At 35.6% G+C, this 11,787-nt stretch overlaps 1 protein-coding gene across 2 annotated transcripts; it reads left to right on the forward strand.

The window, feature by feature from the left end:
• The first annotated feature begins 1,329 nt into the window (after positions 1-1,329).
• On the forward strand, positions 1,330-3,148 carry LOC113235928 (cytochrome B5-like protein). Of its 2 annotated transcripts, XM_026471852.1 has the most exons (3): positions 1,330-1,533; positions 2,259-2,743; positions 2,900-3,148. In XM_026471852.1, the coding sequence occupies exons 2-3, from the start codon at positions 2,456-2,458 to the stop codon at positions 3,083-3,085; spliced, it is 474 nt and encodes a 157-aa protein (XP_026327637.1). In that variant the 5' UTR covers positions 1,330-1,533; positions 2,259-2,455; the 3' UTR covers positions 3,086-3,148. The 2 variants fall into 2 exon arrangements, with proteins under 2 accessions (XP_026327637.1, XP_026327642.1); XM_026471857.1 differs by lacking the exon at positions 1,330-1,533 and having other exon boundaries at positions 2,236-2,743.
• The last annotated feature ends 8,639 nt before the right edge of the window (positions 3,149-11,787 follow it).

Here is an 11,787-nt window from a genome sequence, read left to right on the forward strand (position 1 = left end):
TTCTTTTTCTTTTTCTTTTTCTTTTTCTTTTTCTTTTTCTTTTTCTTCTTCTTCTTCTTTTTCTTTCTTTATAGTCAAGAGCACCTAAAGCATGCCACTTTGGACTATGAAGCTTGCTTATCACAAGCAAAATTGAGTTGAATTTAAAACTCAAGTATCGAGCTTGACGTGCTCTTAATCCTGTACCAACATATTAGTTTAGAACGAAATGTGACTTAAGCAACGATACCTATGTATTTGTCAAATGGACACGTTGAAAAACAAGAAATGTCCTGCGTAATGGAGGCACAAAACTAAACAAAATACTCCCCGTTTTGTTGTTATAAAGACGCATCATAATATGGTGATAATGCTGATTTCATAATGACGCATATTTGGAGGATATCGCGCGATCACAGTTCGACGACCGACAACGTCACGCAAGTTTGTATCTAAACAAATGGACTTATTCATGATTTCTTGTGATAAAAAGAATATGGGAAAAACCTTACGAGTATCCACGCCCCACATCTTACTTAGGTACGTATATCTCACGGAAAATTACATAAATTTGTTTACATTATAGAATAAAATTTACAGATTGGTTAATCATCACATTGATGTTGTTATCACACTTACTCTTTTATCGTTTAAAAGAATATACCGACACACACTTTGACTTTCTCAAGTCTCAACTTTTTAGAAACAGCTGTATTTTCTTTCAGTTTGTTTGTGTACAATATTATGAGGAAAATTTTTAAGCATCTAAACATTCTACCAGACGTAGCATCTCTGTCCTAGAACTGGTACAAACCTAACGTAGGTAATTTACAACAAAACTTTTCCTATAACTTTACCATGTTGTTATTTCCACGTATTACAGGCATATTATTTTAAAATTCCTTCTTATGTTTTCAGATTATTACTGTAATGCACTACTACTTACTGAAGATACGTCTATCTTCATCATAATATTAAACAGTTCGAGTAAAAAGTTTCTGCACGTTTAATAAGCCATGTTGCCTTTGATAGATAATTTTAAAACGTATTACTTTTCTCTCAAAACAGCGCTAAGGTGGCGTTTATTGTACGTATTATTATTGTATTCTTTGCAAAGTGCTATGTATCTTTTTTTAAAAGATTAAGCACAATAAGCAGGTAAGCTTTTATGATGGTCATAGTCGGTAGACAAAGTATTCACAAATTAAGGAATATAAGACCGAAGAAGCTCGGAGCGAGAGCGTGCGTACTAGTAAGATAAGAGCGCGATTACATCAGATCAGTGCTCGCTGACCGCGGCGCGTGCGCACAGTGCGATCTTCTACTATATAAGCGACCGCGTCGACGTATCGGCACTTCATTCACAAATCGCAAGTAATAGATGACAAGTCAATTTTAATTTCGTGGCAATGTCCAGCGCTCTTATGCAACGTTTACATGATTTAGTGACAAATTTAAATAACAAGAATTGGTGGTACAGTGACAATTGGTGTGACAGTCACTCCCCTCGTTTCGAGCACCAACAAAGATAACACATTGAAGATCGATTTGAAGGTAAATATAAATATTAATGTATATGATATTTTTTTTATTTGGATATAGGTAGGTAGTAGGTATCTATATAATCAATAATATTTTATAAACAAGTCATAATTCTACAAAATAATAGACTTAACTGTGATGCGTAATCTAAAACACTTGTTATTAAAAGGTTTATCTGAAATGAAATATCTAAAAAAGAAGACAGAACTATGATAAAAGTCGCGCCCGAATTATTATTTGCGAAGTTCTTTTGATAAGAAGCTAAATTATCTTAACTAAACAATTTATACAATTGACGTAAACTTGTGGAAGTAACGAGATTATATAAATACTGACTTCAGTATAGACTTCTACTAGAGTACCAGGCGCTTCGTGCGTTTTATATAAAGCCTGTATGGGCGGGAAATTGTAAACGCCCTTGCGGTAGGCCGAGACTGGTGTAAACTGATCTAAGCCAACAGTATCATATTATGTTGTCTAGTCATGCTCTAATAGTCTTACTAGGGTTGCTATGATGCTGTTATTTACTAAACACTGTAATAAAAACAATATTCAGCTGTATTCAAAAAACAATAACCTTGTTTTATGGTTCGATGGCGTGTGTTTAAATTTGACAGCTGACACATGTTCAAGGATGTAATTAATGATACTTGCTTAAACTGAAACCTAGTAACCAAACCCTATGGTTGTTGCAGAGCAAAAGCCGTCACTAATACGGTTTCGTAATTCCTTTACAGAGTAACTAGCGGGATATTTCAACGTTCATTCGCAAACAGTCCGCTTCGAGATACCAACGCTTCATTAGATAAAATATTCAGGTTGAATTATAAACGAGTGTCAAGCGAGGTGAAGTTTGGTGAAGTATAAAGCAAGACGAACGATTGGAAACGTCAATTGAAGTTTTTTTGAGAAGAAGGGAAAAGCACAAGAAACAATGGCTGCCGTACAGACTCCTCCTGAAATAAACCTGCCAGCGACTCTGCCGGTCAGCGAGGACAATACAGACCTTAATTTCATGGCCTTTACTATGGCGGCGCTGCGTCTCGTCAACCCTTGGGCGGCCAAGAAGACCCAGCAGTGGTCATCTCGCATTGAACCAGGGAGCCCTGCAGCTAAAGAAAACGTCATTACTCTGGCAGAAGTTAATCTCCACGACAGTTATGACGACTGCTGGGTGGTAATATACGACCGCGTATACGATATCACCAGCTTCTTTGATGAGGTGAGTTTCCTATTTTGATTTTTAAACTTCTAAAGTTTAATAGGTACTGTCTTCGAAGAAAAAATATAACCACAAGTTTTGCAGCGCTTTTTTGTAAGTCAGAAACTTGGAGACAATTGACAATTGAATGTTAAGAATCTATTCCTTTTGTTTCAGCACCCCGGTGGTGACGAAATCATGATGGAGTACGCTGGCCGAGACGCCAGCACTGCTTTCAGAAGTTCGGGTCACTCCCGTATAGCCATCAAAGCTTTGGACCGTTTTCTTATCGGAGAACTGCCTATTCAGGAACGCATGTACCGAAGACCAGGTGGAATGAAGCTTAGCGATATACCGGAATAGAGATGTCGCAGTATTTATTTTAAAGTGTCATAAGTTAGACATTTGATTTTTTTATTCAAACACCATATGTTTAAGACTTGATGTAACTTTGCGTTAGAACCCCGCATTTATTAGAATAGTTAGTTTCGTTTTCTAACGCAATTATTTTATTAGTGTAACTAGCACAAGACTGAGTAATTTGGTTCAAATCAAATAATTCTTTATTTTATAATATTTGTTTTTAACAACGTTTACAAAATTCATTGGATCTATACACCAAAAATGATAGACGTTGTCCTTACGATTCAAGTAATATAAGTTTTGATAGAAGTATTAATCCATTATTTTAATAAATCAGTCGAATGCTTATTTAGCAGTAAGTAATTAGTTTCAGATTTTAAGATTATTATAGTATTGTGTGAATGTATCGCTTTGCATTTATTTAGTTCTGAAACAGTAGTTTTTTTAGTTTTTTGACAGTATTAATTTTACAATTTACGCATTGCGTTATTTCTAATGTATAAACGGTATGTGTGAAAGTTCCTATTTCTCTATTTTATAGTTTTATTCCTAATAATAAGTTCAACATAAATCACAAATAAAAGTTTAAATGTTTAATTATGTATTTCTGTTATACCGTTTTCATTATTATTTAAAACATAACCAAAGCGATCTTTATCGGCTCCTAGGCATCGATTCCAAGCTACAAAGGGTTCATATCACCGAAAAATGGGGGGAACATGAGACAAGATTTAGGCAGATCGAAAAGGAATAATCCACATAATCCACAACCAACAATAATCCATCTAACACATATAGGTATATGTAGTTACATGATACATTCCTGTTATAAACAAATAAAAATTACCTAATAAGTAAACATTTCGTACCCATGGTATATGTGATTATACGTCAAAAGAGTAATTTTCGAGTTAATTTTCCCTACGTTCAATATTACAGAATATTATCATGAAGTATTACTTAATATTGGGGAGTAGTATTCTGAAATATTATTTCATATTTTATAATAATATACTCGAAAACTTAAATAATAAAAATTGCCACCGGAATTAGGTAGAGAAAACTAATCCGAAAATTATCGATAAGTGCTTTTATCACATGAAAGTCGTAAAAATAATACAAACTACATGAAATAAGTTATGAATATGTGAAGTTTTATAATTTTCAATTTTCTACTGGTTATGGAGGTAGATTCGGAGACCTTTTTTTAATGTCTACAAATGACGGGACGAACAAATCGTGCGTCGGGCAATCTATGTAAAGTTAACAAGTCCCATGTACCTGTAGTTTCACTTATCACCCTTTTCTTACAAAACCAGAACGCAGTAATGCTTACGTTGCGGTTTGGCGGCAGAAATAGTTAAGGTTGTAGTACTTCCCAAGACGATTTCTTTCATTAGGAGCTCTACTACTACGAAACTTTCTTCACGGCATACATCGAACATGCGAAAATTTAACATCTTCTTCTTCTTTTAAATGGTATGGCTCCATCGAAACAAACGATGATTTCGCCAAGGTCGAGTAACAAAGACTATGTGCGGTACTTCTACTTTATAATGTTACAACCCCATCGATACCATATCGGTAACCCGTCAATGCCAAGTTGAGAAACGCACGCGTTTTTTAACTCAACGATTGACCGGTAAATTCCCGAAAAGGTTAACTGAGGAAAGAATCTACAATAACAGGGCTACATACATACACAGACTATTACAGAAACAGATTATTTTTTAATAAACTTGCACAGGGCATAGACAAAGGAAGAGTGTTCTAACGTTAAGAGGAAGTTGATATTGACGGGACGGGGGATTTTAGAGGGGAGGATATCATATCGAGGAATGACGATACTATTACAGTCAAAGAACAGGTGCTTGTGGGTACCCTCTGCCAGACCGCACTCACACAGGGAGTGGTCTCGAACACGAATTTTGACCAATAACACGGGCGTGCATATGTGAGCTAAGCGAAGGCGAATGATTGCAGAGGTGATATTTTTCGGTATCGATTTCCTAGTGAAGAACCAAGGCTTACTGGGAAGTTCAGGAATTGCGCATTTGTGGGAGGGCAATTTGTTTCTTTGACTTCCAGTACATAGCGTTACCAAATAATCGAATCACAAAACCAATAGTAGACTTACGGTCTACGATATCTCCGGCCCAATCGGCATCTACGTAACAATCCATTATATTAGCTTTTAAATTCCGATAATAAGTGAGCTTGAGACCTTTTGTCAAGTATAAATATTTTAAAACACGTAATGCATATTTGAAATGAATCTCACCATAGCAGTTCTGACACTTGCTCAAGTAATTGACACTAAAGGCAACGTCTGGTTGAGTGCCAGAACTAATATACAACAGAGCTCCTACCATGTTCCTGTATTTAACATCTTCATTAAATTCACATTTCTCAAGAGAAATGTGAATTTAATAAAGATGTTAATGGATGGAGATTAATGCCAAACTTGTTTGGCATTAATCTCCATATTTAAGGGTTTTGAACAATTTACATTTCTCAATTTTATATTTTTTGGCTAACGTATCTATGTACTTTTCCGGGCTTAAGGTTAAAATATTAGCTTTCGCATAATCATACTCCACATCAATACCTATGTAGTTCCTAACCTTTCCCATGACCTTCATTCTAAAATAGTTACTTAATTTATTTTTAATTGTAGCAACCATTTGCTCATCTTTGTATGCAATCAATAAGTCGTCGACATATACTAAAATGTACACAGTTTGATTATCGTCTGCTTTGACATAAAGACAATAGTCATATTTACTCCTTTGAAAGCCAATAGTTGTTATAAGACTATTAAAGCATTCGTACCAAGCACGTGGGCTTTTTTTAAGCCATAACGAGATTTATGCAGTTTATACACTTTGTCAGTTACCGTCGTCATAACCAAGAGGCTGTTTAACATACACTTCTGATAACACTTTACCGTTCAAAAATGCAGTCTCTACATCCATTTTATGCACATGTAAGTTAAATTGGCAATACTACGATAAAAGTAGTGTCAAAATTTGCATCCTAGCAACAGGCGAATACGTATCATCAACATTGGTGGTTTGTTGAAAACCTCTAACCACTAACCTGGCTTTATAAAAATCAGCCGATTTCTTCTTGTACACCCATTTTACATCTAGTACCTCTTTTTCCCGTGGTTCATTTACTAGAGTTCAAGTATTATTTTTCACTAGGCTGTTCATCTCACGGTCCATAACCTCTTTCCATTGTTCAGCCTCGTCACACGTAGTCACCTCTTGAAAAGTATCTGGCACCATCGCGTCACAATAATTAACGATTATACACTAATAACCAAACTCTTCATCAAATCGATGTGGCGCTTTAATTTATCTCTTAGAAGTTCTCTTCTCATTGTTCATTATCACTTCATTACCACTATTATTAGGTATCGATATCGATATATCGATCTTCTGTTTCAATTTCGTCTAGTGTATCTTCCCATTTTTCTTCATCTTTCTTATTTTCCTCTTCATTATCATCAAAAGCAATAAGCTTAACATCTTCCACAATTATATCCACGTGTCTTGCAACGACTACTCTATTATGGATCAATACTTTCTACCCAACATCTATATCATAGTAAAGTGCCCATTACTGCCTTTTTGTCCCATTTTGACGTTCGTCTTTCTTCAGGTACTCTTACATAAACTTTACTACCGTACATTCTCAAGTATTTCAGGGAAATAAAATAATACCACTGCATATAAAGCAATCAATAAATGTATGTCGTAATTTAAAGCAAGTTTAATTAACACTATGCCACTGACATTTGTAATTTGAGATATTTTACAAAGCAATAATTTATTACATAGCCATCACTATACATAGAAATATTTCTATAAATATTATACCTGAGTGGAACTCTGAGTAGTTGTTGCCTCGATCGGAGTCAATTAAGGAAAGCCTGCCGTCTGGCCGCACAAAGGTATTTATAGTCGTGAACAAACACGTGGCGTAGTGGTCGAACGAATGTCGGACAAACAACTTTGCTTTTTTTGTACCAGTCTGTCAGGTTTCCTCGTATTTCAGGATTTATACAATATAGTACAATATAATTGTTCTCTTGATTATAGTCTTTGTTTCACAAATTTACTCTAAACTGTAAAAAACTCTGAAATGTACAGAGTGACATTTATTTCTGCACAGTTGTTGTAGACAGATTTTATTAATTAAATTAATATTTTAGTAAAAAATAACCATCAATAATTTTGGTTATTAACTTTACAAAGGCATCATCAAATCAATTTTATTATCTAAATTCACTACTAGACGTAAGCTTCCCCCTCAGCACACTAAGGGTCGTATTCTAGAACTCTACTCAATGCTCAAGTCAGGATTTGAGTATGGTTTAAAGCACTCGAAATCATACTCAAGTCCCTGCCATTAGGGTCGTATTTCCAGTGCTTGTGTTGCCAGTGCAATCCTGACTTGAGCATTGAGTAGAGTTCTGGAATACGACAGTAAGGGTCGTACGACCCTAATGGCAGGGACTTGAGTATGATTTTCAGTGCGCACTGCACTACTCAAGTCCTGACTTGAGTATTGAGTAGAGTTCTAGAATACGACCCTCACTCTCCTTTCTCAATTCCTTCTCAGCCATGTTTCTCCTTCAGGTCGACCGTACATTTTACCATAGAGCGTCTTTACAAAGTGCTTCCTAATTATGTTACCAATTTTTTTCTTGGCTCTTCGCCGTTACAGTTTCAGCCACAGATAGGGGCTGTTATTATCTAGTACTATTTAAAACTATTTGTGAGAATCATTAACCTACTAGAAAATTATAAAGTGCGAATCTTTTTTTTTCCTTATTGGCGGTATCTATTTTTGGATGTCGCCAGCGTCAAGTTTGTGAAAATAATATATGAAAGTCGACCCAAATCTTATCACCGTGCTCATTGACTTACAAATAAATAGACGACGGGTCTAATACAAAAACCACGAAAAAAATGTCCCAAGTCAACCTATTCGAAATTTAAATTGTAATGTAATCGCAGTATCGCGCTGTCAGTAGAACAAATGAAGACTAAAGCGGAGTGTCGCGCTCTGTATCCGATTTTAGCGCCTTACAAGTGCGGACACTTTTTAGCGCGGACCCGACGTCCATATAATTGTAAGTCAATGACCGTGCTAGAATTTATTTTTTTCCATCCTTTATGGCTAGAAGGAATACCGTGACATTGACATTGTTTTTCACTAAATGAAGTGGCCAGTGGTAAAAGTCAAATCAAAAGGTAACGTCGAGGAGGTTTTTATTCATTAAGTAGCATTGTCATTAATAGAGTGTCTAATTTAACCAACTTTCTACTCGAGCTCTGCACAGAACACCGGAATTTGGAATAATTCTTATCTCAACAGGCATAGACTTGAATTGAAATCATAAATGTCAAGTTGGACGCGCTCTTGACCTTGTAGGTACATACATTTAGATTAAGTTGTGATGTATTGTTTATTTTGTTGTAAAATAATTTGTTTTTGTTAGATTTGTTTAACTCACGAAATTAATAATTCGTACGAAATAACAATTTATTGTCACTTATTTTGTTTTTTACTTTTTTTTTAACATTTCATTGTGGGTGACAGTAGGTACGTAGGTACCTACGTCGTACTGCCGGAATGTAGAGGTTATTTATTACCAGCACGACACCACCAGTAACAAGTTTGAAATTTATACATTTATTAGTAAAAATGTTCTAGTATGGTTTAAAACAATATTTAAAAGTCAAGAAAGTTAAACCTATAATGTCATATTATCATTTTGCTTATACATAGATATTGATAATAGAGGTCAAGGAAACAGGTTTTAATAAAATTACTTCTATACAATTATGTCTTCATGTTGCTGACTCTATCAGCATTTTCGAATAAATAGAAAAAATACTAACAATACTTCTTATAGTGTCTATGCTCGTTTTATTTTTTGTGGATTCACTAATCTCAATTTCTTAAATATAACGATCAGGTCAAAGCCCTCACTATATTTAAATATTGTAATGATAAGCAAACGGTGTGTATAACGTGACTACTTGTAGTCATGGCAAGATTATATACATATATTGTAGTTATATTATTAAGGCTATATTATATATTGTATACAAGTTACCTACTCTTTATTCTGTTGGATTAAACAGTGTAATTGAGGCAAACTCCAGCATTCTTATCATAAAAGTTTGCTTAAGTACTGGTTTAAACCTACTGACTTTTTTATAATATCAAGTGATGGGACGAACAAGTCGTGCGCCTGATGGTAAGCTACACCTATATCCATAACAGCTGCAGTGCCACTTAGAGCTTTAAATCGCAAAGATCTGAGGGGCACTGCCACTGCGCCCGTCACCTTGAGACATAAGTTGACAAATCCCTTGTGTTTGTAATTTCACCAGCACCTTTACCCTTGAAAACCGAAACACAGTAATGCTTCTAAAATTCTTCTTAATATTTATTTACAAATAGGAACTCCTAGAGTTTCTTTCTCATTCTTCTCAGAGGAATCTGCCGTAAGAATGAGTAGTAGTAGTAGTAGCAGTTTAATCAATGTGGCGACTTCAATTGCAATTTGCTTACGTATGAAATAAAGATTCTTTGAGTTTGCTTAAAGAAAGAATAGAAAGTATTGGGTGCATTAGTAGACTAAACAAATAAGGCAAATAAGCGCGTGTGGCAGAGCGTCATACTGATTTAACAGTCGGATGATAGTTTACGGACAGATCAGTTTAAATGCAATCGAGTATCCTATGAACTTAATTTATCCATAGAACAATAAATATAGTACAAGTGCTCAGCGATGTTGGCACTGTACCAAGAGTACGCGGAATTCCACATACTTGAGCTCAGTCCGCCATTTTCGCTGTGTACATAAGTTATGGTCATGGTCAATTATCACACGCAAAACCTCGAAAATCGTGGAAAAATGCGTTATTTTGCAAAAATTATAGTCGCACTTGTAACATTCTCCGTGGTAGTGATTCATATCATCGTTAAGGCTCAATTGACATTGCTGCGGAACGGAATGGAACGGAAGCGTCAACTTCGCCTCGAGTATTCTAGCGACCGCGTCTTGAGGCTGCAGTATTTCGAAGTCGAAGTTGGACGTCATACTGTGCCTGTCTTCGCGGCACTTCCCGCGGATTGGCCAATCGTCGCCGACGACAGCTGCGGAACTGTCGCGAATGCGCGAGCATTCTGGAGTTCTCGACCGCGTGTGACAATTCCTCGGAAGACGCGCAACGTGATTTTTGGCTCATATCTAGTTTGCACGTTACACAATTGATCATAAAGTTAAGTATGCTATGTACAATACCGTTCCAAAAATTCGCTTCCATTCCGTTCCGCCGCAATATGTCTTATTTTATTTTATTTTGATAACTTTTCCATCTTCTGTTTATCGTAATAGATTTTTGTTACAGAAAACGAAGATTTTGGAGAACGTTAATAGGCGTTAATCGTTCGTCTTTCAGCTACTGTTCACTAGATGGCTGCACATTGAATGAAATTTCAACGTGCTGCAAAACGTCGCAACTTGTAATAATAGGTATTGAACTTACAACGTTACGCCGACTGGTAAAAGTTTAAATTATACTAACAGTGCACAATTTTTTTAAATCTTATTAAATTAGAAACAGCGTCCAATCGTTATCAAGATTTCATAGTGTTTAACACTTATCATTGTGAGTTTAGGCCTCAGTGGTTCTGATAGTAATCGAGGAAATGCCTTAGCATTTCCATTGTTTTTTCTACCGTGAATTTATCGGCCGATACCGAATCGTTAAACTGTATTCACTTGCAGACTGAACTACCGATACAATGTCAGCGGGGGTTCTTCGTGCACCATTTAAGAATTACCCAGTTTCACGGAATTTAGCAATCTTTCACGCTTGAAATTAATAATCAATATCAATCCATATATTGTAATCTACGATTGATATTTCGATCCATATTCTGGGTAAAGCATGCCTATCTTAAAAATCAATCCACCTTTGAGAGCGCGTATCACAGATTAGTTAATGTCAGCAAAGTATTTTCTATAAGATATCAAATTTAATAGAAATCTTAGCAAGGACGATTGTACAATCGGGGGGTTAAAAATAAAAATAAACGTATGTAATTAAATGTATATTGTACACAATAAGTACGTATTCAAATTGTTCGGAATGTACAATGTCTTTATTTTATTTATGGGAATGACATATGTAGGAACAATCACTCCTAACTATCGCTTTAGACACAATTTTCTTAGCAGCGTATTTTCAGTCAGCGTATGCTCATTTGTAATAACATTACATAAAAAAAATCCATATAAAACTGTGTACTCCAAAAACTCATTAGAGTTACCATCTGTAAGTTAACAACCCTTCGAGACCAATTTAATGCGGCCAAACGCGATGGTTCTACCTTAAGTTGTACAGGGATTGGGTAGCTTGGATACTGTTCTGGTTGCAGATCAAAGTTACCATTTTAATATAATATCGTCGGTATTCCATAGTACACCAAATTACAAATCGACCCGATATCACAGTGATCGGAATTTTGACCTTCCCTCACATAGGAATTTACAATCTCAGTATAGAGTACTAAAAAACCGACCTCAGAATTCGTTCATAGTTTGCCACCCTTAGAGGTGGAATATTTTCTTCAAATTGAAATGGGACCACTACTGAGGTACCCTCTTTCCA

This window comes from Hyposmocoma kahamanoa, unplaced genomic scaffold, assembly GCF_003589595.1.
Source record: "Hyposmocoma kahamanoa isolate Upper Pololo Valley unplaced genomic scaffold, ASM358959v1 102, whole genome shotgun sequence".
NCBI classification, from domain to species: domain Eukaryota; kingdom Metazoa; phylum Arthropoda; class Insecta; order Lepidoptera; family Cosmopterigidae; genus Hyposmocoma; species Hyposmocoma kahamanoa.

Bases quoted from the DNA above. Each gene is read 5' to 3' on its own strand.
- LOC113235928 (XM_026471852.1), top strand. From the start codon at position 2,456: ATGGCTGCCGTACAGACTCCTCCTGAAATAAACCTGCCAGCGACTCTG. The intron at 2,744-2,899 runs GTGAGTTTCCTA...CTTTTGTTTCAG, and splicing joins TCACCAGCTTCTTTGATGAG to CACCCCGGTGGTGACGAAAT.